Genomic DNA, 27,925 nt, shown 5'->3' on the forward strand with positions numbered 1-27,925 from the left:
AGGGCGGAGCCACCCTAAAGAAAAGCAGGAGTGACCTGGTCAGGGCAGGAACGCTGAGCTGGCTCTGCAGCTTTACTACCAGCAGTTGCTGTGGGCTCAGCTCAGGGCTGGCAGGTCAGGGTTGTTGATGAATTCTGAGCCTTGAGGAAGCAGAGAGCTAATCATGATCTTGTTTGGAGTTGGGCTTCCCTCACACAGCTGGGGTTTCTCCTGAGCAGACATTGCCAGTCTCTCTCCATTCAGACTTCAGCCTCTGGGGTAGCTTTCATTGTGCAGACCCTCAGGCTCCAGGGGAGGGGTGCTCTGAGCCTTGCTGGATTAGATGGTAGAAGCAGCTACCCCCTGGCCTGAAACAAGTCAACTCCAGTTGTCCAATGCAGAATCCTCTTTGGAGGTAGCCTCAGTGATGGAGCCAAGACATGGAAAGGAAGGTTCACCCAAAGGAAGGTTTATTAAGCAGCAGCCTCCACCCAACTGAAGATAAACAGTTTCACCTGTCAACACGATCAGATACAATGCACCGGCCTCCTGCAGGCCACCTCCCAGGACCAGGGCGGAACATGCTACTTCCAAAGTGGAGGTTCACAGGACCTGGCTGTATTTATTCCCGGCAGAGACAAGAACCTCAGCATGCCTGACACTGGGGTGTCAGCTATCATGAAACTGTCCCCTTACCTTAAATCCAAACTGCCCCTTGTGAAGCAGATCCTGGCTGGGTGAGATGAGCCAACCCCACCACTCTGAGCCCTGCCAGATTGCAAATGAACAAGGTGCTTGCCAGACTAACCCTGCAATCCCTTCCTCCTGTGCCAAGATTCAAAGCCACAGCACCCTTGGCTGAAACAAAATACCCTGTCCATCCAAATGGCCAATGCAAGTCACTGGGCTCTGGCCAGGGGAAGGGTGGTGGGAGGCAGCAAGAGGTATGTTACTAAGTCTTTGTTCTCTGACTTCATTCTGTCCAGCCTTGCTTCCAAGTAGCTTTATTCTACTCAGAGACGCTGCGCTTACAGGCTTCCACATTCACTGTCTCAAAGACTCGAGGCCATTTGGCTCTGTTTACAAGTACAGGGCAGCAAACCTCCTGGGATCTGAGAGGCAAGCTGGGACCCTCCCCAGTCACAAAGATTCCCTGGACACAATATGGCATGGAGACCCCCTCATGGCACAAATCTTCTGCATAGATCATCATGTCTGTTGTGTGTAGCTCCTTATGTTCTTCCTTTTGTCAGCCGCTCAATGCAGGACCCCAGCCACCAGTCTGGTGCTGTCAATACCATCTGCTTTCTGCCTTTCTCCTTCAGAGTCCTGCACTATGCAGCTGCCAAAAGGAAGGACAGGAGAACTACACCCTGCAGATATGATTAGATTCAACAGACCATTTCCCTCCCTCTCATTAAATCCTCCCACCCCAGCTCTGCATGTCTGACCTAGGAAGAGCAAAGATTCTTTATAATATTGATGTAGCTCCAAAGTACCTGCTAAAGGAGGATCCTTATTCATTGAGATTTTTTCCCCATCTTTCAATGTTAATACTAAACACATTCCAGTTAATGCATGGAGAGCTTTTAGACAGAGCTTCCTGCTGGGAAGTTTACGACAGGAGAAAATACTGCTCCCCTTGGGCATCGGAGACTCAGAATGCAGGAACTTCTAGTTCTTGACAAAGGTTGATTAGTTTCACAGCAGTTAAACTCCAACCATTAATATTAAAAAACCCACAGACCTGATGTGACCCCACCTTTGAAACTCTCCAGTTTCACACATTCCAAGAGGGAGCTGCATTTCCTGTGTCCTAATCTCCATCACTACAACAGCAGTTCTCTACCTGGTTTTTTCCCCATTGTACATAAGGACCCTTCACAATTTCCCTCTGCTTTGGAATTCAATGTCCTGATCAGAATCTCACTGCAATTCTCTCTTTACAAAGCATGGGTGCAGTTGGCTTATGGTTGGTAACCTAATAGATCTCACATTCTTTCCAGACAAGCCCTGGTCATGGGATGTGATCTCTCTAGACAGGATCTAGCCCCAGAGAGGGGGACTGTTCTCTCCCATCCACAGTATTTCGGTCCCACTCCCTGCCCGGAAAGATTCATCACTTGATCGTGCCTAAGGGTCAGCACAGCCCGTTCCCCAGGGGGGTCACCAAGGCAATGGATCCAACGGCCATTAATAATGCTGGGTGCTAGAGACTGATGCTGCCTGTGGGTCCCCCGGGAAAGGATGAGTGCCCATGGAGTCAAGAAATCTCGCAGGTCAGGTTTTAGGTTGAATCACTCAGGTGTATTAGCTGCATTTCCAGAACTCTAGAACCCCGTAGGATCTTTAATAATTGCTCCACCACCACCATTGAGCTGGTCCCCCAGCAAGATGAGAGCTGCACTCACTCTCTCCAGGGCCAAAGGGTCCATTTCTACAACATGAAGCACAGGTTGCTTGTCCACTCCTGGAGGCTGCAGCTCATCGCCAGCCTGACCTTACTTCTGAGCTTTCATTGCTGTGGCCACCACCCCCACCATGATGGCAGCAATGGTGAAGCCCTGAGCCAGGATACGGGCCCGCATCATCAGCTGGGACTGGCGGGTATTGCCTTTCTGGAAGCAAATGAGTCCATAGGTCAGAGCCCCTGCAGTGGAGAGGCAGCCTGCAGAGAGGGACAATGCTGGGAGGTTAGTGGAGGGTGGTGGCTGAGATCTGAGGGGCAGGGTTCAGGGCCCTCCCTAACTCTCTCCACCCCTTTCCCCAAACCTCAATGTCTCCTCCCTCCCCACCCCATTTCCCCTGCTTCACCTCCCTCTCCCTGCCCACGTGGTTAGTAGGCAGGAGGGGGACACCCCAAGGGCTCTCCCTGGGTTATGTCCCATTTCCTGAGCATCCCCAAACCCTTCCAGTTCCTCCTACTTGTCCCAATTGCTTCTCACATCATCCCTGCCCCCCCAGGCCCCTAACTCCCCCATCCCCACAGACTCCTAGCTCCCCACTCCCCTCAGATATGCCCCCACACCCCAACAGGCACCCAGGCCCCTAGCTCCCCCCAGGCCCCTAGCTCCCCCCAGGCCCCTAGCTCCCCCCAACCACTAACTCCCACTGTGCCCCCCAGACCTCCCCCCAAAGCCCCAGCTCCCCACTCCCTCCAGACCCACCCCCTAGCTCCCAAATCCCCCAGGCCCACCCCCCCGCTCCCCAGACCCCTAGCTCCCAAATCCCCCAGGCCCACTCCCCCTGGCCCCTAACTCCCCCATCCCCACAGACTCCTAGCTCCCCGCTCCCCCCAGACCCACTCCCTCGCTCCCCAGACCCCTAGCTCCCCCCATGTCACACCCTCCCCCCGACCACTAACTCCCACTGTGCCCCCCAGACCCCCCCCCCCAAGGCCCTAGCTCCCCACTCCCCCCAGACCCACCCCCTCGCTCCCCAGGCCCCTAGCTCCCCCCCAGGCCTCTAGCTCCCAAATCCCCCAGGCCCACCCCCCCGGCCCCTAACTCCCCCATCCCCACAGACTCCTAGCTCCCCACTCCCCCCAGGCCCACCCCCCCGCTCCCCAGACCCCTAGCTCCCAAATCCCCCAGGCCCCTAACTCCCCCATCCCCACAGACTCCTAGCTCCCCGCTCCCCCCAGACCCACCCCCTCGCTCCCCAGGCCCCTAGCTCCCCCCCAGGCCTCTAGCTCCCAAATCCCCCAGGCCCACCCCCTAGCTCCCCAGACCCCCAACTCCCCGCCCCCCCCGGGCCCCCACTCACCGATAGGCACCAGCGGGTTCTCGCGAGTCTTGCGCAGGAACTTGTCCCGGAACCCCTCCCGATGCAGGGGGGTGGGGATGAAGCCCTCGATAAGGGGGGGGCTGCTGGGGTCAAAGGGCGGCGGGGAGCTCTGAGCCATGGTCACCACTCCCGCGAGCAGCATAGGAAGGTGACTGCCGGGACCCTGCTCAGCCACCGTACTTAGAACGGAAGTCAATGGCTGCCGTGGGACTACACATCCCAGCAGGCCTTGCGGCTCCAGCCGTTCGTGTGAGCGCAAGGCCTGCTGGGATATATAGTCCACAGCGGACCGGGCCCTGGCGAAGGTCTTAGGGAAGCCCAGAGAGTAGAACTACATTTCCCATCGCGCCCAGCGCCCGGCCCGCCCCGCCCCGGTGGCCCTGGGGTCTCTGACTGCGGCCGCGTGAGCTCGCAGCCGCCGCGATGCCGAAAGCCAAAGGGAAAAAGCGGCGCCAAAAGTTCGGCTACAGCGTCAACCGCAAGCGGCTGAACCGGCAGAGCCGCAAGCGGGCGGCGCCCCGTATCGAATGGTGAGCGGGCCGGGCGGGGGGGGGCTGGCCCGGGCCGGAGCGGGGCGGGCCGGGCCGGGCCGAGGGGGGGAGCGGAGCGGGGCGGGGCGGGCCGGGCCGAGGGGGGGAGCGGGCCGGGCCGGGCCGGGCCGGGCCGGGCCGGGGAGGGGGGAGCGGGGCGGGCCGGGCCGGGCTGGGCTGGGCTGGGCTGGGCCGGGCCGGGCCGAGGGGGGGAGCGGGCTGGGCCGGGCCGGGCCGGGCCGGGCCGGGCCGGGCCGGGGAGGGGGGAGCGGGGCGGGCCGGGCTGGGCTGGGCTGGGCTGGGCTGGGCTGGGCCGGGCCGGGCCGGGCCGAGGGGGGGAAGCGGGCCGGGCTGGGCCGGGCCGGGCCGGGGAGCGGGGAGGGGGTGGGCCCATGCAGGGGGGCAGAGTGGGCAGTATCCTGGGCTCCATCACTGGTTAGGCCGTGCAGTGGGTCGCGGGGAGGCTGGGCCCCTCAGGACAGCCCCCCTACTAGGGTGCGAGCCACCCCATAAAGGGGTTACAGCTACTGCAGGAGTATTAAAGACCCTGCGCCGGGGGGGGGTCTGCCCTGGCTCCTGCGGGGGGTGGCAGTGGGGGGGTTCCTGAGGCCAGACACAGGTGGTGGGAACAGGGCTCTTGCGGCATGGGTGGGCCATCAGCTGGTGTGGTGTTGGGTGTGAAATGGCCACTTTCCTCCCTCTTTTGTCTCTGGCCAGCTCCCACATCAGACATGCGTGGGACAGAACCAAATCCGTGTCTCGGAACCTGGCTGAAATGGGGCTGGCTGCAGACCCCAACAAGGCGATTCCCATCCGGAAAAAGCAGCTACCGGTAAGTACAGCATAAGAGCAACATATTTCTCCCAAGAGGCTAAACCCCAGGGACCAAGAGGGGGCCCAAGGGTGGAAATGAACATAAGGGAAAAATCAGCTGGGTTATCTGGCAACACTCCCCAACCTGGATGGGTGACAATTCTCCAAGGGCACTGATGGATGCCCAGTCGCAATAGGAGACCCCTAACTAGACTGGACAACGTGAAAACGTGTCCTGCCTTGGTCTCTGGGGTGTGGACCCAGTGTGGTCTGCCATCTTGATTCTTTCGTGTGTGTGTGTGTGAAGGGCCAGAAGTGGCAATGCAGGGAGCGCTTATGCACATGTGCAAGGAGTGGTTGAGTCTTTTACTTGGGGATTCATTAGTTAGGGGCAGTGGGGTTAGCCTGGAGACACTTCACTTGGATCAGAGGGACAGAAAGCAGTGACCAGTCCCCCTCTTTGTTAAAACACATGCTGTCAGGCCAAACTTGGCCTTAGCAAATATTGTCACAGTGGGCTTGTGATCAAGAACCTGAAAGCAACCATGTTCACAAGGCATTTCTCTCAACATGGACAGTGACTCTAGGCCGGCCAGCCAGCATAAGAAGTGAATGGTAAATGAAGCTTTTTGAACTCCAAGGTGGTTGTAGTTACATGGACTAAGAAATCTGTTTAAGCCAGTCAGTGGTGCAAGGGCTGGATGGGGAAGGAACAGCCTCCAAAGCCATGTGTGAATGCATGAGCCCCAGGTGAATGGAGTTTTCTTGAGCGGTCTCATCTCCCATTCAATGCAGGTGATGGAAATGGAGGTTGATGGCCAAGACAAAGGGAAGAGAGTTGTGCGGAAGCCTTATGTCCTGGACGGTTGGTACCACCCTCCTCTGGTTCTAAGAGTGCTTGCTTTGCTGGCCACTGCAGCCTCTGGGCACTGCAGTTCCCACTGTGCTCATTTCATGCGAACGAGGTGCAGCTCTTAGGCTCCTGGGTGGGTTGGTAACTTGCCCTCAATTGGGTAAAGCTTGGGTATTTGCTGTTGCAGTATGCACCCTTCAGCCAAGGATTACGGATCCCTACTATGCCATGACTCTGGTATTTATTCTTATGGTGCTGCTGCTTTGCCACAGATGTCGGAAATGGCTTTAGAACTCTCTTCTTGTGGGGGCAGCCAGCAGAGGGAGCTCATGTAGCCAATAACCCCTGTCCTAGAGCTGAGCTACCACTGGTTCATGTTCTCTGCTTTGTGCCCTAGGTGAGGATCTGTCTGATGGATTCCACTTCCTCTCCCCACTCCTCTGTGCCCTGGCTTGGTTCCTTCTCACCAGAGAGAGCTCTGCTCCTCTGATTGTTTATAGAGATCCACTGATCTCTGGTGCTTTTTGCAACTAGGAAACTAAGAGGCAAAGCCCTTTGGCTTGTTGTCATATCAGAAAGGGGGTGGGTGAAAGCTGGTTTCTGTAGCAGGACTACAAGCCCACAGGAGCATCCTGGAAAGCTGCCTGCAACAGCAGCTCCTCCCCTCTGAGCAGGAGACTTAGTAGCGTGTGGCTGTGAGTTGGGAGGTAACAGTTGCGCCTAGTGTAATGCAGACTGTTAAGGAGACTCTGTCCCATACTGATGTGTGAGCTGAACATTGGCCCTGCTGGGTTTCGGGATTCATTAGCCCCTGAACATCACCATCTTAAGCCCTCGAAGTGTCTGGTCTGGCGAAAGTGTCAAAGGCCCCTAGTTTGCACTGCCAGCTTCTGTCCTGGGCTCGGGATTTAATTGCTCTATCTGATCCCCCAGCCAGGGCATATCTTGAATGTTGTCTCTTCATGACAACCCCACTCCCGCCTGCTCTCATATCTGAGCACTGGAGCTGGCCATTGCGCTGATGAGACAGACACATGTCACGTGTGGTAGAAGGCCTTGAGTCTGGGAACTTCCAATGTATGTTCTCTGCTCTAACCCACTGAGCTGCAGTGCCACAGGTTACTAGGTGTCTACCCCCACGAATGGGGAGTGGTCATTAATGCTGGACGTGTCCCTGAGAGGGACCAGCCATTGCCAGTGATGCATGGCTCAGTCTCATTTCCACAGATACCAGGTTCAATCTCTGGAAGCATCAGGGCTCCTTAGAAACACTGCATGGTTCTATCTCTTTGTCTTGCGGTGCCTAGAGCTGGAGTATGAGGCCAGCCTCCCAGAGAAGAAGTCGGAGACACTCTCCAGAGACCTTATCGACTATGTGCAGTACATGATACGGAACCATGGCGAGAACTACAAGGTGGGTGGTCCCTGCCTTTGCCAGGTGAGGGTCGGAGGACATGTCTGGGAGCCTCTGCCTCAGTGCTTGTGGCCACTGGGAGAGCGACAGCGCAATCCTGTCACAGCATCTTCTTAGCCATTGCGGGAGGGCACCAAGAAGCAGCCAGAGGTGTTCCGTGCCTGGAGCCTGCCTCCTCCTGTCTGGCTGCTCTGTCAGGGAAGTGGCTCTTTGAATTTCCTGGTTTGCATCTGAGTCACCTTTAGGGTGCATGAAACCTCACCCAGCCTCTAACCACACCTGCCTGTGAGTGGAGTTGAGTGGGCGGCTCAAGGTGCCAACCCTGTGCTGCGTGCAGCCAGCCGCAGAGGTGCTTGTTCTTGGGCTGTGGGGGTCTCCTGGATATCTGCTCCATCCAGCCCCCAGCGAGGCAGCTTCCCTGACTCTGTCCCCTCTCCCCACCCCCAGGACATGGCTCGTGATGAGAAGAACTACTACCAGGACACGCCCAAGCAGATCAAGAGGAAGATCAGTGTGTATAAGCGCTTCTACCCTGAGGAGTTCCAGGCTTTCACTGCATCCCTGCAGCAGGTCAAGATGGACCAACAGTAACTGCCCCCACCCTGCCCTGTTGGACTCACCTGCAACGGCAGGTCTTGTGCTGCCACTCCCCAGGCAAACAAGGGAAGATTGACTCTGCCTGCTGGTGCCCTTTCACCATGCGCAGGCTGGGGCCCGCTGAACTAGATGTAGGTTCTGATGGGCCAGGAAGGATCTGCCCTCCATGGGGAGATGGTGGGACTGAGCATGCGCGAGAACGGGCTCCTCCGTGTGGCTCTGCAGGCCCTAAGGCCACTGGGGAGATGGCCACTGCCTCACAATAGTGGGGGCGAAGGGAAGAGACCATCTCTTGTGTCCTGCAGCTCTTAGTTACAATAAATCAGACTCTTCCAAACCAGCATGAATACACCCGAGTGCAGCTCGCTCAAGGGCTTCAGCTCCTCCCTGCACTGTGCAGAGCTGGGGTGGCCCCGGCACTGACCCAAGGAAGTCTTCATTCTGGGAACTGCTCTGGCTCTTGACGGGTGGTGCAAGTCACCTGGCTGGGAGGTGCTGTGGCCCCCTGCCCAATGCAGCCATGGGGCTGGATTGTTCAGTCCCCACAAAAAGTCCACAGGGTTTTGCTGCTGGCTGCTTCAGAACAGCAGCCCTGGGACTGGGAGGAGAGGCTGGCAGGGTGCTGCCTTTCCCCAGCGCTACACGTTCACCGGCAGGGACTCACGCTTGCCCTTATCTCTACCAGAGTGCTACCCAGGCCTCAGTGGGTGAGGAGCCAGATTAGTGAGTGGGGCACCCAAAAGAGCCACAGTCGTGTGAATTCATCGTTCCATTTACTATTGTACTAGTCATATTTAAACAGTGTGACGGGGAAATATTTAGTTTGTATAGATTATTCTCACAGCAAAATGGCTGACCAAGTATTTTTATTAACCACAATTGGTTAATACAGTAAAAGCAGCCTGACTGGTTAATGAAATCACAGTGTTCTCATAGCAGGAGCTGCAAAGAGCCACTTGTTGTTCCCCTGCCTCAGGCTGAATGTCACTGGCCCTAGAGAATGCCTGCCCCTCCCAGGGGCTTTTCCGTGGTACTGCACAAGGCTCAGGCTTATCCCCTTGGTAACTGTGAGCAGCTGCCAGCCCTGAGCGCTACTGACCCTGAAGGCTCTGCTCACTCAGCCTGCACAAGATCCCCCTGCCTGTGTCCTTCTGCAGTTCCAGCCCTGGGGTTGGCAGCAGCAAATGGCCTGAATGCAATAAAGTAGCGCTGCACCAGTGCTGGGGGGCCCTGTAGCTCCTCTGCCCGCACCCTGCCTCGTCTCCGAACACAAGGAGAGGGGAAGGAATGGGGGTAGCAGGAAGCAGAGCAACTACTTGGCTTGGGGAAGAGTTGCTCCCTAAGGAGCACCTAAAGAGCTATAGAAAACACCCCTCTCCCCTTCTACACCCATCTCCTGCTGAGCATGGGGCAGGCAGACCAACCTCCCCTTGGCCTCTTCCACACCCAGGCTGTGATTACAAGCCAGGGAAGCACCTGGCCCTTAGGCAGCTGGAGACAGGAATGGGCAGGTGCACCCTTCCTGTGTAACAGCAGGCACCTTCCCCTCCTTTGTCTCCCAGCAAGGCACCTCTCACTCCCACTTGCTTCTCAAGGACTCCGAACCCATGCTCTGGCAGGGCTCTCTGCCCCACTCCTGGGGCTGCTCAGGAATGCTTCAGCCACTGCTGCTGGGGGTGATTTACTCCCCCAGAGGAGCTTTGCTCCAGACACAGCATATGGGCCCAGTACAGGCCTGTAGGAGCCTCAACTGCCTTTCCTCACCGTGGGTGGGTGTGAGTGCAGGGATGTACCTGTACCAACTGCAGACTTTTGCTTGGAGGCTGGACTGGCACCAGCACCTCTGTCTGTTAGGCACCTACCCCATCTGTCCCTGCAGGGCGGACGGCTTGGGCAGCGACTGACTCCAGGAGCTTCCCCCTTTCCTGGGGGTTAGCAGCACAGGTGTCCCCTCAGTGTGGCTCCGGTACCTGTCGTGGCTCACAGCCATGGGAGACACCTGCCTGCAAAGCTTTTTAAAGGGAAGGGAAGAGTCCCTGTGAGGCAGGGGAGAAAAGCTGCCCCAATTGGGCTCTCCCCAGCCTCCGCCCGCAACTGTCCCTCCATGGGCAGAAGCTACCCTGGCTAGCCAGCTCCAATGAGCAGAGCAAGACAAAAATGCCACCTCCTCCCGCTGCCAGCAGAGGGGCCAGTCTCACTCCGAGAACGTGGGCTCCCCTGCATGGCCAGACTGGCCCATTCCCAGCAGCAGTACATGTAAAGAGCCGCTGTCTCTTTGCAACTGTGAGCAGACAGGAGTGGGGCCCGGGGAGACTCCTCTCTAGCAGAGGGCAGTAACTGGCCACGGGACAGCATGGTACCAGCAGCCCCATTAACCCCACTGCAGGAGCCCTGGCCGCATGAGGGATTCTGCTCCCTTCGCACCATGGAAAGACAATTGCTGCCTGCCAGAGAAGAGCCTCGTTGCAGGAGCTCCTATGGCCCCTCCTCTGCCCCATCTCCTGCCCTCCCTGTGCCAGGAAGCACCCAGGGGGCCTGCCTACGCATCCTTCATTTAGATTTGTCAATTTAAGTGTCACTGGGGGGCTTGGGGATATTGTGTGTAAACCTCACTGTGCCCCAGCTAGAGATGGGAGACTCCCTCCGTGAGCTGCATGGGGACAAAGGCTGTTCTCCCATCTCGCCAGAGATCCATGACTGGGCTGGGCCGCTGCGTCCTGAGGGCAGCGTGCATAGATCCCAAGGGGGTGTAACTGCACAGCATCTCCCCAGGGGAGCATAGAGAACCCGATGGGGGATAGCAGCATGGGAGTAGAGCGGCTCTGGCCCCTGACAGTGCAGAGCCAGCACCTCAGTTCCAGGCAAAGACAAGCAGCAGCAGGGTCAGTCCAACCTGCCTGTCTCTAGAGCGTGAAGAGCACTTCAGAGCTGGGAGAGGAGTTCCACCAGTAGACTCTTCACACGCCGGATGCTGGTGGCAGTGGCCAGCGCAGCGTGAGTGGCGCTCGTGGGCAGCAGGAAGAATTCCCTCTGTCCATTCAGCGTGTGCAGGGCCAGCTCCTGGTGCAGCTCAGCCATGCTCAGGGCATCACCCTTGTCCTAGGAGAAACCAGGAGCAGCTGGGTTTGAATGGTGTCACTCAGCTCCTTAACCAACCTGCAAAGCCACCATCTGCCTTAGCCCATGCAGCTCCCCTTCTAACAGGGCTCGGGTGGGGCAGGGCAGGGCCCTGCATGGATGGAGCTGCCGGGGCTCATGCCCATTCATTGTGGGAAAGGTGGCCCCAGAAAGTGATGAGTCCGCACTTGGGCGTAGCTTCAGAGCCCAAGAACTGGAAGGGATCCCTGCAGCATAGGGGGAGCCGGACTGTGATGCTCAGAGGGCTGCAGATTAGGTGAGCCTCAGCCCCCCTTTTTGCATTGAGGTCATTTACATTGTTATTCTTCCCCTGGAAACCACAATTTAACAGTGGTGCCAGCTAGAACGCTGGAGATCTGGGTTATATGCTTGAACTAAATTCTGTTCTATACATGTTCTTATATGACGCTGAGCACCGGGATTTCCTCTGTCCTGGGCGTCTCTCATCCTCGCCCAAGGGGCAGAGTGTGTGCAGGAGAAGGGGTTGTTGAGGATTTTCTATATGCAGTGCGTGTCCGCGCACACACACGTTAGCAAAGACGAGGCCAAAGAAAGGTGCCCTTCACTTTCTATTCTACGCTGGGTTTTTATACCCCCTCATCGCTGCAGTACTGGAGCGCTGTCTGAGCAGAGAGGAGGAGGTTTGTGAGGGTTCTTCATGTGTCCCCTTTTGGGCCCCAGCAGCCCTGCCTTAGGGGTCTGAAAATCCTTTGCTACAACTGCCTTGTCCCTGGCCAGCCAGAGCCTTACAAGTGCCCAGAGGGACGAGATTCTGACCTGTTTGTTGGCCAGGACGACCAAGGGCAACCGAGGATCCTCAGCCAGCAGCCAATGCAGCTCCTGTCGAGCTGTAGGGAGGCGTGGCCCGTCTGAAGAGTCCACTACGAACACCAGCACGTGGGCCTGACTCAGGTACTGGTTCCAGTAAAATCGCAAGTTCTGGCTGCCGCCGACTGAGATATAAAGAGCCAGAAGTCATCTATGCAGCCAGCCCAGGAACGGGGGTGGTGGTGGTGGTGGTGGGGGTGGTGTCAGGGGTGCATTTCCGAAGCCCTGCACCCCAGGCTTAAACTGGGAAGAAGACATGGGAAACGGGCGTGTGTGCGTGTGAAGATTTGTTAAATGTGTTTCCTGGGGGCATCAGGAAAGAGACAAAACTCCCTCCTGCAGTGGGGGAGAAGCAGTGCAGAGGGGCCTAGGCACCTCTAACCAAACTGAGAGGCACTTACTTACACAAGTGCTCTAGCAGCTGGTGACCAGACACGCATGGAGTCGAAGGTAATTCCTGGGCAGGCTAGCTCTGAGCATGGATTCTCCAGGTGGGCCAGCCCTGCGGACTAGTTTAAAAGCTCCCTGCTCTGTGGCAAGAGGTCGGCCCTGCCCCCACCAGGGCCAGACTTACGCTCCAGCAGGTCGATCTGGAAGCCTTCTGCGTACACTTGGACTGAGTTGAAGCCCTGGGTGGGTGCTGTGCGGTCCTTGGCTGCCTCACTGGAGATGTAGTGGAGAACGCTGCTCTTCCCAGCTCCCTCCAGGCCCAGCACCAGGACCTGCCGCATGGAGAAATCCAGCTGCCAGGAGAGCAAGGGACTGAAATTAGAGCAGTGGAGTGACTGATGCAGGGACCCTGGCAAGGGAAGGGCGTTCTCTCAGGTACTGAAGGAGGTGCTGCCTGGGCCAAGCACAAGCAAAGCAAGTGGCTACATGGTGCCCCATGTCCCCTGCAAGAACCACAATTCAATGTCAGCCCACCCCCTGCCCGCATCTCCCTGCGCAGGGCCCAATGCTGCCCACTGGCAGCTTGGAGCCCTGCAGTTGTAACCCCTGGGGGCCACAGGTTATGGCAGGGGAGGACAACCAGCTTTATGCCTGGGGTCTAGCAAAGGACTTCCTGACACAGGTCCCTCACTGAAGAGGTGGAAAGCAAGGGGGTATACCCACAACTTCAAACTGCAGTCTCCAGGTGAAGTACCTTCCTCTCCCTGCCCCAGTATGTGCCTTGTGGGATTGCCCTGACCTGGCACAATCTGGGGGCTCTATGCCATTTCCATAACTGGAGGGGCGGGGACTGGGAGGAGGGGAGTTGCTGCAGTGGGGCAGGCAGAGGGGGGCTGATGCCAGCCTATAGCAACATCCCGCTGCCACATCCAGGAAGCAGCCCAACTCTCCAGGGGAGGAGGTATCCCAGGCTGCTCTGTAGTTAACCTTTTGAATGCCAGAACCAAATGCCAGCGTGTGGGGAGCAGGGCAAGCACCCAGGGGGTGGGAAACCCTGGTGGAAACAGGTGCCGTGTAAAGCCCTGCATGGTGGGGCTCGAAGAGGGGACACCACATCCACTCCCTGGACTCACCTTAGCTGGCCACCCAGCTTGTCTGAGTTGGGGGGGGTACAATACAAAAAACTGGGGGGTACATGACCCCCCCGCCCGCATCATCTCGGGACGGAAAAATGACAGAAACAACTGGAAGGGGGCACACATATGCTTGCTTGCCCCAGAGCTAAAATGCCGAGGGGGCTCTGTTGGCTGCAGATAGGGCTGGGTGCGGGGCCGGGCGGGGGGGGGCTACATGGAGAACTCCGTGTGGAGGGCAGGCCCCCCTGGGCTCCCACCGCGTGGCTAGTAAGGCCTCACCCAGCCCTGGGGGGCGCAGTCCCTGACCAGGCCCAGCCAGAGCTGCTGGCTCCTGGGGGAGAAGGGAGGTGCCCCCAGCCCTGGCAGCCCAGCGCCGCCCCTGCCCCCCGGGGAGGAAACGGGGGGGGGGGGAAGAGACCTGCTGGTGCTTCTGGCAGGGAACAGGGCGGGGGGGTCTCCAGCCACGTGCGCGGCCCGGGTCCCAGAGCCCGCCCCCGCCCCGCCGGGGTCCGGCCGCGGAGCGCCCCCGGCTTTACCTGCCCCGCGGCCGGCGGCGGCCCCCAGCGCGCCCCCCAGCGGCCGCCGCCGGGGAAGTACGTTCTCCAGGCGATGAAGAGGAGCGAGCCCAGGGCGGCCACGGCGGCGCCCAGCGCCAGGCTCAGGTGTCCGAGGGCGCCGGGAGGAGCCATGGGGGCCCGGGCGGCTCCCCGCTGCGCGCCAGCTCTGCCCCCGTCGCGCGTGGGAGGGGCGGGCGGGGAGCCGGCGAGCGAGGTGCTTCCTCTTCCTGTTCGGAGGCCAGGCGGGGCGGCTGCGATACCGCGGCTGCCGTGGGCAGGGCCGCCGGCCGCGAGTGGGGCTCGCCCACGCGGGAGGTGCTCGCTGCGCCTTGAGGTGCCGCGGCTGCCAAGGGCGGGTCGGCGCCGCCAGGAGCCTTGGGCTGCCCGCTCGGGCTAGTCGCGGCCACACTCAGACGTGCTCTGGCCCTCAGCGGGGGCTCCCCCCCACCCCCACGCGTGCTGGCGGCTGGTGCGGGCGGGGCGCTGCTCCTCGGGTCGTGCGTCTCAGCTCCCCCCGGCGCTGCACTTTGTCCTGCTCGTGCCACGCCGCGGCCCACCCCGGTGACCGGTCTCCGGGGCGGAGAGGCCCGTGGCCGCTGCTGCCGCACCGTGGAGCACCCGCTCCAGTATCGCCGGGGGCGGGCGGCAAGTGGAGCCAGGCCCAGGCCCTTGGTTAAACAGCAGGAGTCCCAGCCGCCCGGACAGCCGCGTTTGCTCTGCTCCCAGCGCCGCCGGCGAGCCAGCCACGAGCGGACCGGCTCGGGCAGGATCTGCCCTTACTCGGGGCCGGAGCCTCGCTGCTTCCTGCACGCGTTGTGGCCGCTTCTGCGGCAGCGTTTGCTGGCCCCGGGCGGAGCCCGGATGGGGGAGTGGGCGGAGCCCGGGTCTGACAAGTGCTGGGTCACGCGTGGGCTGCTCCCACGTTCCCAAACGGCGCGGCCTTAGGAAAGACCCCAGAGCTCTTCCTTCCCCTCGCTCCGCGGTTCTCAGCCTTTTGGCAGCGGCAGCCCGCGAAACACATTCACGGGGGGGCGCGGAAGCCTTTGGAAAGCGGAGCCACCGTCTGCAGACCCCCAGGGCTGCCTGGAGCGGAGCGCCCCGGCTGCCCTAAGCGGAAGGGTGTGCTAGGCCCCCGTCCATCGCGCGTGGGACCACGCACGGGCGGTGGGCCCTTAGCCCGGGCACTGCAGGGCATTAGAGCGAGGGGCGGGCCCAGGCGGCCCGGGGCGAGCGGAGTCTGCTCCTGCGGAGCCCTCAAGGCACGTGCGTGGGCCACGCAGCGCAAGCCCTTTGGCCACAGGGCGGAGAACTACAATTCCCAGCGTGCCTCACGGCGGCCCGAGGCCTCCATCTTGCAACCTGCGTCACCGAAGTATCGCGGGACCGTAGCCCTCTATATGCTCCGCCCCCTCCCGCCGTCGCCGTCGTCGCTGCGCTGGGGCGAAGGGGGAGGCTCGGTCGGGCCCGCGCCATGGAGCCTGCGAGCCGCCCTGTCCCGCGCCCCGCCGCGGGCGGCCTCCGGCTGCTGTGCGGGCCGCGGCCCCGGCGGGCCTGTTAGCGGCGGGCGGGGGAGCCCAGGTACCGGGGGCTGTGGGGCGGGAGGGGGGAGGAAGCTGTGGGGCCGCGGGCGGGCCGGGGAGGGGGCCCGACGGGGGGGCTGTGGGGGCCCGGGGGCTGTGGGGCCGGCCTGGGAGGGGTTGCCGAGGGGCCGGCGGGAGGCTGTGGGGCGGGAGGGGTTGCCGGTGGGCCGGCGGGGGGGGGGGCCCGCCCGCGCAGACCCGGGGTCTCTGGGCCCCAGCCTGTCACGCGTGGGCCGCGGCCGGGCCCGTCTGCTCCGTGCCCTGCTCCCCGGGGGCCGCGGCTGAGTTGCCCGGCGGGGGCGGGGGGCCGCCTTGTGTCCGGCGGGAGCTGTGGGGCGGTGGCGCTGCTGGCGCGCGCGGCCTCTCGGCTTTCCAGGCAGGCGGGTGGCCGTGGGCGCAGGGCGGGTCACACGCCCCCCCCAGGGGGGGTTGCGGCCTGGCTGGAATACTCCAGCCAGACCCGTTGTCATCCTGCAGCCCCCCAGCCCAGCCTTCCCGTGGGCGCTTCGAGTTCGTGTTTCATAAGACGGTCTCGGCTCATGTTTACTGTAGCCTTGGTGCCTTTTGCAGATAAAAACGTTCTCTGTGGATTTATCAGGTAACGGGAGTCGGCTCTGGATTTCCATATAGAGGAACATCTGGATTACATCATGGCTTCAAGACAACCAGATATTCCTGGTAAAACTAATTCTTTCCGGTAAATTTTAGTCTAGTCACCTACGTGATTGTTAATTGTGAGAAGACCTGTTTTTATGTAGGCTCTCTAGTCTGGATCAGGTGTATAGCCTGGTTAGGGTATTTGGTGTCCAGTTGAGGCTAGTGTGTCAGCTTTTAAATAGTGCCACTGTATCAGTGCTCCTCCCAGTGAATTATTTATATTGTGTCAGAGCCTCACGGTGCCAGGTGCTGTACAAATACATCTGAAAGACTGTATCCTGAAGACCTTAGGGTCTAAACCAGTGGTTTTCAGCCTATTTACCATTGTGGGCTGCATATGCAACTCTCTGTGTTATGTGGGCCAAATCCACACAATATGTATGCTACCAGTACGGCCCTGAGGATGTCACTTGGGCCGCAGCTGTGGGTTGAGAACCACTGGTTTAAACTATTCTAGTTAGTGGTTGCCTCAGTCATGACACTACTGATAGTCACATGACTGCTTTTGTCAGAGTTGGCTGCTGTTAATATGACAGGACAATTCATTAGCAAAGTCTAGAGAATTTGTCATACTCCTGCTATGCAGAAGAGGGTATGAAAGATGCAGTGGGGAGATGTTAGGAGTGATGTCCTCCCTAGTATGTGCCTTTTGTGCTCTCCAAGCTGGGATATCTAGGTCTGGTGCAGCCTCCCTCTCACCCCACAGCTGCTGGAACTTATATTCAGTGCTTTCCATAGACCCTGCCAGGGGCCCTATCCCTTAAAGCCACCCAGAGACTGATGTTAATGTTCCTTCCCCACCCCACCACTGTTTAATCAGGGAAGATTTGTGAGTAGATTTGTGGAGACCTGACAAAGTATTGCATGTTTTCGCTTCACCTGAGGGTCTGAAAATAGCAGCTTGATTGTTTGGCACTAATTTATGGGAATACCTGATCACATAAATAGATCTTGTAAGAATGCGTGCTACTTGCAAACTCTTTTTTGGTAGAACAACCTTCCAAAACATGTAAATAAAATCAGATCCTGAACTTCAACAGTGCTGTTGGATTGCACAAATAAACTCCTAACTGTATGCATCTGATGAAGTGGGTTTTAGCCCACCAAAGCTTATGCCCAAATAAATTTGTTAGTCTATAAGGTGCCACAAGGACTCCTCATTGTTTTTGCTGATACAGACTAACACGGCTACCACTCGGAAACCTGTCACTTTAGAACTATTATTGGTTTAGCCACATACAAAGTTGTCAGTCTTAATCTCTCAACTCCTGGATTGTTTAGAAAATTGAGCTGCTTTTTTACCCAAATCAGACTTCGTGCTCCTGTTCAATGGCAGTCTTACCACATAGATTTTCTTTAGTCATTGGTGAACTTTGCGTTTTAGCCCACAATATATGTAACTGCGTAACAGATTGCTATGTAGGGTGATGTAGCTTGAAGTACTGCTGTTAACTGTGACTGACAGATGTGAAGCAGTAGTTATGGGTAACTTACTTTGTGATTAAAGTGTCATATCTAATCTGATAATTTGGAGTGAGGCTAGTAAAACAAAAACAGTTCCTAGAATTTTGCAAAGGCTGCATAATTCTGACTAGAGTGTTGTCACAGAGTCCCCGGGCGATGCTCTGGAACTGCTCCCTACAAAGCCAGTCAGGACTCTGGGGAAGTCTCCTTTCTGGGAGCAGATTGTCTGCAGGACACACAGCTCACACAGCTTCCACCTTCCTGGGTCTGACCTTGGAGCATTCAGCATCCTCTGCCCCTCCCTGTGCTTCCCACAGCGAGTCCCCCCAGGCGGGGCTCCTGGGGAAGCCAGAGGGTCCTGCCCCCAAACGCCGCAGTCAGATGTGACTCTCGGCCAGCCAGTAAAACAGAAGGTTTATTAGACGACAGGAACATGGTCTAACACAGAGCTTGTAGGTGCAGAGAACAGGACCCCTCAGCTGGATCCATTTTGGGGGGCAGTGAGCCAGACAACCCCATCTGCACTTCACTCCATGTCCTCAGCCAGCCCCAAACTCAAAGTCTCTCCAGCCCCTCCTCCTCTGGGCTTTGTGGGCCAGGAGGTCACCGGATTCCTTTGTTCTCCAACCCTTTAGCTCTCACCTTGCAGGGGGGAAGGGCCAGGCCATCAGTTGCCAGGAAACAGGGTGTCGGCCATTCTCTGTGTCCAGACCCCTGCCCATACCTGCCCCCTAGGGCTCTGCAATGATCATACACCCTTATCCCACCCCCTAGAGACTTAAGAACTGCCATGGGGAAACCGAGGCACCCCCACACTATTCAGAGGAAACATTAAGAACAGCCCAGCTCCGTCACAAGTGTCTTATAGAGGAGTATTGCAGCTTATGTCTCCTCAGTCTTGCAAGCATAGGCACTTCTCCAGCAAGTTCTAAAAATAGGGTTGTGTTTTTTCCCACGTAGAAACCTGTTCTTCCAAAATAGTGAAACTTGTACTAAGGATGAACTTCTTTAGCAACCACATCAAAATATCCCCAAGGTAACTGCCCATTAAAAGCCCTTCTTAGACCACAGACTTTACTGGTCGTTTGGGTAGCTGCTTAAGACAAACTTCATAACAGGTGCTTCCAGCACCAATCTCATTTTGGGAGTGGGTTTTACTGTTGTGAGCTGTACCATGTCTCTGAAAAGTTAATAGATTCTTAAAGAATCAGTGTTTTTAATCAGTACAGAGATAATCCCGTTTGATATGTCCAAGATGCATCCCACTGTGAAAGCTGCCATCTTTGTTCTTAGCTATTGAGCATGGCTCTGGAGGGCTTCTAGGAAAGATGTCCTTGCCTATTGGAATGCATCGTCGGGCATTCAGTTATGATGATGCCCTGGAGGATACAGCACCGATGACTCCTCCCCCTTCAGATATGTGCTCCAATGTCCTGTGGAAACAGCCAGTCATCCCAGAGCGCAAGTACCAGGAGCTTTCAAAGGTATGCACTCTAGAATGGGTGAGGAGATGGCAGGGAGCTGTCTGCTGTAGGTGTCTGCTGGATTCTAATTGGATGAAAACCAGGAACTCTTCTGGATTAAGCAAGTGACTACTACTTTAAGGTGACCTGCAGAGGTGGATCAAAACTGGGAGTGTTTTGATCAAGGACAACTTCCTGATACTTTGACATTAGAAATGTAGTTCTTGTGCAGCTTGTGAGTCTGACTGGAGGAGTGGTTAAATATCACAAGAGCGAAAGCTCTCCAATTGAGAAGGAGGGACCTTTAGTCAGAGTGCTATGATGGATCTTGGCCAACACTGACTTAACACTAAGGACTAACACAGACCTTCTTTCTCTAAAATGTCAACTTCAACAAGCCTACCCCTTAAACTCAATACATATCTTCTGAAACCTCCAGCAAAGCCAGAGCTGACATTCCTTCCCCCCCCCCCCCTCCACCTCTCCTTTTCTTTGGGTGCTGGTAGGGAAATAACTTTTCAGGCTTTCTTTCATCAGAAAGAAACAAAGGCATAACTCCAATTGCTTACATTTTTTAAAGGCATCCTGCAAACTCTGAAGAGTATGAGTATGTCCTCTGTGATTCTGTCCACTTAAGCAAATGCATAGTGTCTGGTGACCATAGAATGAATATGCTCCAAGAACTTGTCTAAATGAGAAACTTGTGTGGGTGTTAAGATGTAAATTTAAACTGATACAGTTAAATCAGTGCAAAAGGCGTGTGTCTGCTCTTTGCATATAAGAGCAGCTTATTTGGTTAACTAGCTCTATTAGGATCAGGTTTAATTAAACTGAAGCAAGTCACACTTATGCTGAAATTCGTGTCCATGCAGTCATTTGAACTGGCTTAACTGTATCTGCTTAAACTGGTTTTTATTCTGCCAGTGGAACTTCCTTGTGAAGTTGTCTTAGGTTGGAGCATGGTGTAAAAAAATCAGTGCCCAGCACTGAAGACTATTACCCTCTGTTCAAGCTGCAAGAATTGTTTGTCACTTCAAAAGGTGCTTTCATTTTATAAAGTAACGAATTAGAATCCAGCAGACACAGTCCCCAGAGTCTAGTTAAGAATGGCAAAACTTTGGGTATAAGCTACCTGACTAAGTTTAGAATGTCTTAAAACCAGTATAAAGTATTGGAGTAGGGCCTAGAGAAATAACATTAAAGTTTGAGCTCCATGACTTATATGTGGGTCTGATCTCTCTAACTAGGATGTTGGCTAGCAACTTTAGTGCCATCTATCAAAAAATCTCCTTTAATGGAGAAAGACCTGCCACATGTTTTGGTCAGATTGGGCCCTGAGTGGAAAGAGAAGTGGTTGGTTCTAGTTTCCTCCCCAGTGACCTTTACCATTCAGACTAACAACCTGCTGGCTGTGAGCCCAGTGCTTTCCAAATCCATGTAAGAATGAGTGCTTGTTGTCAATAGATAACAGGAATGTCCTATCATGAAGGACACTAAAATGTCCATTTCCTTAAGAACATTGAAGTGCCAATTATGATTAGTCTTAACTCTTAAGCAATGCAAGTTGACTTTTTTGCTTAACTGGTTATGTGTTGGTTAAAGCCCTGTTGTGATGAGAATTCAGGGAAGGTGTGTAATGCTCAAGAGGTAACTTTCTCCCCTTTGTCTTAAACTGTACCCCACTTCCTCTGCACAGGTTGAGGAAGGGGAGACTAGCATGTATCCACCTGTCATAACCCCCTCATCTTCCACTGAAAGTGTGAACAAGGTCCCAGTGGTGAAGGCCAAGGCCACTCATATCATCATGAATTCTCTCATTACAAGTAAGAACTCTGATGTATTTGTAGTAGGCTACTTAATAGATATGGGAGTGGGGTATGTGCTGAGATCACATGCAAGTCTATGGTCCATTTGACCAGATTTCATGGCCTAATTCTTCAGCCAGCCTCAAAACCATAGAGACCTAATCTGTGTAGGCTAAAACAATTTTTGTGCACTTGAGGGGGCCTCACAAGCTTTGTAGGTGCACTAATGGAAAAATGCAGGAAACTCTGCCCTAAATCAAGTGCTGGATGAATAAATCTGAAACTCTGTAAACTTTCTTTCTAATGTTGGAACTGGGTTGGTGATGGAGGTGTGGAGAAATTTTTTCTACAATTAATGTCTGCTGCAGTGTTTTATAGTCTTATTTTTGTTACAAGGATCATGGGAGCAGGTGCTGCCAGCTGTCACTTGTTTGCTTATTAGCTCATTCTGTTTAACCAGTAAGTGATCTTAACTTGTACCAGAGCGAAGGGGAGGATTGACCCATCAAACTAATAAGTACTTAAGTATAACTCACTGGCTTCATGCATTCATGGGCAGCAGTGTGGCTGTCTTGAACATGAAGAGAACTTTGTGCTTTTAACAATGAGGCTTTAGAATGAGACTGGGTCCGTAGTGCAGCAAGATCTGTCCATCTTTATGAGTAGATGCTAACCACTAGGGTGTAACTGTCACTGGATCTTACTTTATTGCTGCCTGGCTAGCTAACGCTCAACGTTAATATTCAGGCAGTACTTCCAGCCCTGTTGGGTTTGTCTTAGCACAGCGTTCTGGAAGCTCACAAAGAGCATGTTGCAGTTGTCTTTGGAGCTCTTTTATAGAAAGCTGGCAGACCTGAGCATCTTGCTAAAAGCAAGTCTTACAAAAACGTCAGCAGTGAGGAACCTAGTTCTAGCTGAAGTGTAGCTTCTGTACTGCTTTAGTGATGGACTGGCATTCTGCAGGAAATTATCAAGTTCTCAAACAGTTCTTTCCATCACTTAAGACTTTACCAGTAGTTATAAATAAGAATTAAAACCTTCAAAAACCACTAACATTTTTGACAAACTTTTCTGAAAGACTGCTACATTAGCCGTTCAGAACACCTGAGTCTGAAGTAAAGAACTGGCAGCAATACTTGTGTATATGGAGTTTGGATGCATTGGGATTATTCTAAGTGGTTATCTTAACTGCCTGGGGTTTTAGAAATATTCTAATTCAGGAGCAACGCTAGCTTTCACCCTTCTGGGTGAGATGTGCTTGTGACAAGCCCTGTGATTTGGGAGCAGTCTTATTGCAGAGTTCCGAGTTGTTGTTCTGTTTACTTAGAACCCTAATGACTAACATGTCTTTCTGATCTGTTGAATTAGAAATTGTATCCCTCTAATGTGTTTGTCACATTCAGTCTCTGTGCTGACTCATCACAATGCTAAATTCTGGATCATAGAAACCCAGTTTCTCGTGCTGCCTCTGTATTTTCCAGAACTGCATACAGGCATCCGTGTTTTCCTCTGGTTTGTGTGAATGTCTCATCTCGTTCATTCTAGAGCAGACTCAAGAGAGCATTCAGCGCTTTGAACAGCAGGCAGGGCTAAGAGATGCTGGATACACTCCCCACAAGGGCCTCACGGCTGAGGAGACAAAGTACCACCGTGTGGCTGAGGCACTCCATGTAAGACATTTGTCTCGTCCTCTGCTTTGGCTTTCTTGTAGTTTGTGTGCCGCTTTACCTCTGCGGGACTCAAATGGCCCCTAGAATTCGGGAAGGGTTCATGGAACTGTGTTGGGGCTCACTCTCGCAGCTGTCTGTAGAACTCTGCATTGGTAACAATGGCCGGATTTTTCTATTTAAATAGCCTGTCTTGGCTTTGTTTCGTAAGTCGTGCATTTCACTAGCGTTGCAATGCCAATCAAACTGTCAGTCACCATTAATATTGTGGTGTATTCCAACTGTAGAATTGTCTGTTTTATACATGCCAGAATAGAACACAGGTAACTCTCTTAGATGTATTGACTCTACGGTGCTCATAAGAGTAAAGCAGTAGCAGTCTGTCTCCCTGTGGTATCCAAGCTGTCATAGAATCAGATGAGGGGAAAATTCCTGAGTCCCTCTTCAAACCATGACTGCCCTCAAAGATCGCTTTGTGCTGTCTGGAAGGACTTGAAATAATCTGGTTGGTGTGCACAGGGTCACTGACATGTCTCTTGTTTGCATAGGCAGGAAAGCATTTAGAATCCTAATGCTGACATGGCTTACAAATATTAAACCATGATAACCCATTTAGAGGTAGTAACTAGATGAGTTAAATGCGTGAGGCCACCTGGGTCTTGTGGCACCTAGCCATGACAGTGCTATTAGGATACAGATGTTAATAGTTCTCTGGATGAACTAGCTTCACTGCAGATTCAGACTACCTCTTCCTTGTAAATGCCAATCAAGATCCTAACAATGCACTAACAGAGGACAGTATGAATCTAAAGAGTGTATAACTTTGAACTGTTACCATTGGCTGCCTTTAGGCTGGAGTAGATAACTCAAGACCTTATTCCAGAAATGCTCTGGTAGCAAAACTATGACAGTCTGAAATGGGGAGCTCTTACTCTGTTGAATACACTTTAACAGGCACTCTTGCATGCAGACCTTGTAACACACTAAGCTATAACTCCTGTTACACTATTCCATCAATTAAAGGGGAAGTGGCATGCTCATGCTGAAACCGACTATTCTTTACTCCTAACCTTCTTGTTGAAAGGTTTATATTGATTTTGTTTTCCTCTTGCCCTTTCTAACAGAAGTTAAAGATGCAAAGTGGAGAGATGGCCAAAGACGACAAACAGACATCTTCCACTCAATCCACTCCAAGCAGCACCCCTCACTCTTCTCCCAAACAGAAACACAGGTACACTCCCACACAGGGCAGTCCCTTGCCTCCCAGGAGGAGTTGGTTTCCTTCAGGCCACTTAAAATCAGAGTTGCAACAAATAACTTTCCTGGCCAGCACTGGAGAACTCAAATATCTTATTGAAGGGGTGGAGTTCAGAGCTTCCCCTGGATTCTCTGTAGGAATATTCAGTTCTGAAAGTCCAGAATGACTAGATTAGTATGAGAGCTTCTAGAACTCCTTGTGGGTGCAAATTCTTTCTACTGGGGGTGGGCAGACATGTACATATCCATGGATATAGGGAAATGGCTTTCAAGCAAAAGGCCTATCCATGCTTGCTTTGGGAATGGATGCTTCTGGTGGTCCCATGGTGAGAAAGACTAAACTCATGTTTCTCCTTCCAGTTGTTACATACTCCAAAATTATTCTTTTCCTCCAGGGGTTGGTTTAGTCAGGGATCCTCCAGTTCTATCACTGGCTCGGACTTGGTCCCCATGGATTCCGATGGTGGGGACAGAGACAGAATATCCTCTGAAAAATGGAGCCTTTTTGGTCCCAGAGCTGTCCAGAAATCCACTAATGACCCAGGTATGTGCCCTCTAGGAGGAGAACCCTTCTGAAAACCCGCCAGAGGTAGCAGGAGATGACAGTGCAAACACTTAATTCAGAGAGCGGTTCACATGGATGACTTGTAACTGTGCACCAGTGTTGCCGTCACTACCCCTAACTCTAACTATTCATTGAAAACTAGCACAAAGTGGCCATAAACAGATTTTCATACAAACTCGGCTGCGTTATGTAACGGCCTCACAGCCTTTATTTGTAACTGCACCTTGTGTTGCTCAAGTCTTTTCTCAGTGTCTAAAACTAGAGCATCTTGTGGATGTGCCAATGGAAACAGACACATGGCAGGTGGCCACTGTTCTCTTTAGTAACAGTATTGACACTTCTGCAGCCTCTCCCTGATGGCAGGGGTTGCGCTTAAGATCTGCGTGGAAGGTAGCCTGTCAAATATATGGCACCACACCTGTCAGCAGCTAGTTTTGAAATTGTCATCTCTGCTTCTTACATACCAGGAAGAAGCTATCTATAGGTGTGACTGTCTGTGCTGCCCTCCCAGAGGTTTGGTACACTTCTGCATGGATCTGTGAGGAACATGCACTGTAGGGCACTAGCTACACTCCAGGGGAGCTGGGAGGGAGAACAAAGTGAAATGATTCTTCTGTGTGCACCTTACATACATCAAGGCAAGACCTTAACCTTCAGTTTTAAAAGCAGCTTCCTTATGTTGCAGACCTTGATATGTGAATGTTCTGTAAAACCTGAGTGAACTGTTCAATATTGGACTCTTTCCTGTTGCTTATCTGCTGTAACAACTTCTTCCCTCAGCGGCCTTTACCATCCAGTCCTATAAGGGTGCCCAGAAGCCATCCCCAATGGAGCTGATCCGTGCCCAGGCCACCAGGATGGCAGAGGACCCAGCTACCTTCAGACCACCCAAGATGGACATTCCTGTTATGGAGGGAAAGAAACAGTCGTCACGGTCCCATAACCTCAAACCCCGGGATATGAATGTGCTCACTCCCACGGGATTCTAGGAATATCATTGCCTCCAAGGAAGGATGTTTTTGGTGTCTTCATAATGGATTAAAGGGTGGTTTTTGGGTATGCTTCCCCATCCCACTCTCCTGCACAGTTACCTTCAAAAGTCCATCTTTCTTCCACGTCAGAGCACCCATGAGACAGAAACAAGATCTGGAAAACAACTGTCACTGCTTCTGTAGTGCAGCCTGAATCTCCTGGTTTTTTAGAAAGTTTCTGTAATAGCACCAAGTCCATATAAACCATCCTGTATCAGTTGCAGTCCTATTTATCTGTACAGCAAGATTCCACTGGGAGATGTGCACTGCTCTAGAACCTGAAAATCACCACCTTGTTGGGAGGCCTCTTCCTGAGCATCATGCTGTGCTGAGGGCTGTCCTGCCCAGTTATGTTCTAGGCTTCTACTTCTCCTCTGCTCAGTGCCCTGGTCAAGTCGCCAGAAGGACAACATGCTTCTCTAGGATCTAGACAACACCAGCAGCCGGTGGTCTTGTGCTAGAGACCAAACACCTCCAGCCAAGCCTGTCAAGAACTGGAGCATTCACTGAGGTTCTCTATCAAGATTCCCTTACATAACCATCTAGCTCCCCTGCTTTGCAATGTCCGCTTATAGTAGTTCCACATCTAGTGTGTTTCTTTTTGGGTTTCTCTGTTTAAAGGGTAATTGACCCATGAACAGTGACCATTCTGAAGGTCGGCCCTTAGTGTTAAATTCTGTTGTGCAGTTCTGTACTGGTGCTTGGTGGCAGGGGGGAAACCTTTACTTCTGCTGTCAAAGGGCTTCATTTTCCAGTGGGCCCAGAGAAGGAAATGACCAGAGCTAGTGTGGCTTGAACTAAACCCTTCATTTTCTTCTCCGATCTTTGCGTGGTGACACCATTCTGCTGCTTTCGGTGGGGAGCACAAATGGAACTACAGCTGATGTGGCACTTTGTCTCTAGGGCTTTGTTTTGGAGTTCTGGTTGTATCTTGTAAGAGGTATGTGTGGCGGGGATGTAGCAGTTAGAGAAAGGGACGTGGACAGTCTCTCTTATGTAGGATCTTTATTTCTCAACATCAGATTCATGCTTGCAGGCATTGAGGGGGACTAAGGGAGAATTTAATCTTAAACATTCCTCCTGTGCTCTGGTAAGACTTAATATTTTTCTTAGCCTAGGTTTATACACATTCCTGGGGGACAGTCAACACGCACCTTCATGTCTCTTCCTCCACAGAAGTGGGGAAGAAACTTCTAAGCAGCCTCTAATTCACCAAGCAATGGAAGGAGGCTTAGTGTGAAATCTCCATACTTGCCCTGCGGCAAACTGGTGACTCCAGAGTCTTTAGATTCCTTGACAGGTACTGGCCTGAACTATCCTTTCCGTAGTGGTCACTGTAGCAGTCAGATGGCATGTAAGGCCCAATCTTGTTGCAGCCAGTGTTAAAAGCCTCTTATAGTGAAATGTCTTTCCTTGGAGCTCCACGGAGAGGCTATGTCCTGACCACACTGCAGTGGTTAGCTCATGTCCCCCTCTTTGAAGAACGTGGTTTGTAGCACAGCTTCATTTTAGACTTCCTCACTAATGGCAGCACCTGCCACGTGTGTTGCATTGATAGCACCAAGGACTCCTTCCCTTGTAATCAGTTGTCATTATGGACTGGAAGTGTGTGTGATCAGTGGTAATGGGACTTCTTTGGCTTCCATTAATTTATTTGTGCTGTTTGTGCTCATGTCCTTTTTTTTTTTTTTTTCTTTTAAATGTGCCTAACTGTTACAAGAGAATAAAAGCCCTTGTGAATGGAGACCTGTGGTGGGTCTTGCAGCAGCACAGCAGGTAAAGTGCCGGAAGGAAATAGGAACACACCTGAACCCCAACCAGGCGCTCTGCTCCTTGCTGAGTAACTCATTAACTCGTCTGTGTCTGATCTGTGACATGTAGGCACAAGTTCGGTCACAGTAGCATCATTTTTCTTTTTTTGCATTGCAAAGTCCATTGCTGTGTACTATCCTTTCTTGGAAGGAAGATAGTGGTGCATAGTGTGGGCCCGAAGGGAGGGGGTGCTGCTATTTCAGAACTTACTGAATGGAAGTGCTCATGAAACCAGAGCCAATGGAAAGTCATTGGTGGGGGATTTCCTCACGTTCTTAAGCTGTACTTGGATGATGTGCAGCTCCCAGGCAGGTAAATGGTCATTTTCCGCATGCCTGGGGAATAATGTGGCCCTCACAATTTCAGTAAGTGTAGCCAACCTCCTGGGAAATATGCTAGATGGTTATCTAAGGCTATAAAACAGTTTGTGTGGCAGCAGTGCAGTACACATGTAACCGTGCCCCTCTCATCTAGCTTTGACTGTGTTTTTTTCTTTTAAAAAGGAAACACTGAAGCATGTGGCTTGATGCCACTGCAGTACCCTGCCCTCCACAGCTAACAGGGTACACAAGGGTGTCTCTTCCCTGCATTGTTCAGTATGCA

At 53.8% G+C, this 27,925-nt stretch overlaps 4 protein-coding genes across 5 annotated transcripts; 2 read left to right on the top strand and 2 right to left on the bottom strand.

Annotated features, from left to right (window-relative positions):
- Window positions 1–186: 186 nt before the first annotated feature.
- On the bottom strand, window positions 187–3,922 carry HIGD2A (HIG1 hypoxia inducible domain family member 2A). The gene is made up of 2 exons (XM_074960186.1): window positions 3,745–3,922; window positions 187–2,647 (listed from the first exon to the last, which is right to left on the bottom strand). Exons 1-2 carry the CDS (start codon window positions 3,905–3,907, stop codon window positions 2,481–2,483), a joined length of 330 nt encoding a protein of 109 aa, XP_074816287.1. The 5' UTR covers window positions 3,908–3,922; the 3' UTR covers window positions 187–2,480.
- Window positions 3,923–4,130: 208 nt separating this feature from the next.
- NOP16 (NOP16 nucleolar protein) lies at window positions 4,131–8,786 on the top strand. Its single transcript, XM_074960185.1, has 5 exons — window positions 4,131–4,295; window positions 5,013–5,127; window positions 5,904–5,973; window positions 7,269–7,375; window positions 7,823–8,786. The coding sequence occupies exons 1-5, from the start codon at window positions 4,189–4,191 to the stop codon at window positions 7,964–7,966; spliced, it is 543 nt and encodes a 180-aa protein (XP_074816286.1). The 5' UTR covers window positions 4,131–4,188; the 3' UTR covers window positions 7,967–8,786.
- On the bottom strand, window positions 8,737–14,171 carry ARL10 (ARF like GTPase 10). Its single transcript, XM_074960181.1, has 4 exons — window positions 14,001–14,171; window positions 12,513–12,681; window positions 11,888–12,063; window positions 8,737–11,071 (listed from the first exon to the last, which is right to left on the bottom strand). The coding sequence occupies exons 1-4, from the start codon at window positions 14,151–14,153 to the stop codon at window positions 10,895–10,897; spliced, it is 675 nt and encodes a 224-aa protein (XP_074816282.1). The 5' UTR covers window positions 14,154–14,171; the 3' UTR covers window positions 8,737–10,894.
- Window positions 14,172–15,580: 1,409 nt separating this feature from the next.
- On the top strand, window positions 15,581–25,615 carry KIAA1191 (KIAA1191 ortholog). Of its 2 annotated transcripts, XM_074960193.1 has the most exons (8): window positions 15,581–15,599; window positions 16,172–16,279; window positions 19,016–19,206; window positions 20,882–21,008; window positions 22,536–22,660; window positions 23,782–23,888; window positions 24,310–24,458; window positions 25,260–25,615. In XM_074960193.1, the coding sequence occupies exons 2-8, from the start codon at window positions 16,252–16,254 to the stop codon at window positions 25,466–25,468; spliced, it is 936 nt and encodes a 311-aa protein (XP_074816294.1). In that variant the 5' UTR covers window positions 15,581–15,599; window positions 16,172–16,251; the 3' UTR covers window positions 25,469–25,615. The 2 variants fall into 2 exon arrangements, with proteins under 2 accessions (XP_074816294.1, XP_074816295.1); XM_074960194.1 differs by lacking the exon at window positions 15,581–15,599 and having other exon boundaries at window positions 16,187–16,298.
- The last annotated feature ends 2,310 nt before the right edge of the window (window positions 25,616–27,925 follow it).

This window comes from Natator depressus, chromosome 8 (assembly GCF_965152275.1).
Source record: "Natator depressus isolate rNatDep1 chromosome 8, rNatDep2.hap1, whole genome shotgun sequence".
NCBI classification, from domain to species: Eukaryota; Metazoa; Chordata; order Testudines; family Cheloniidae; genus Natator; species Natator depressus.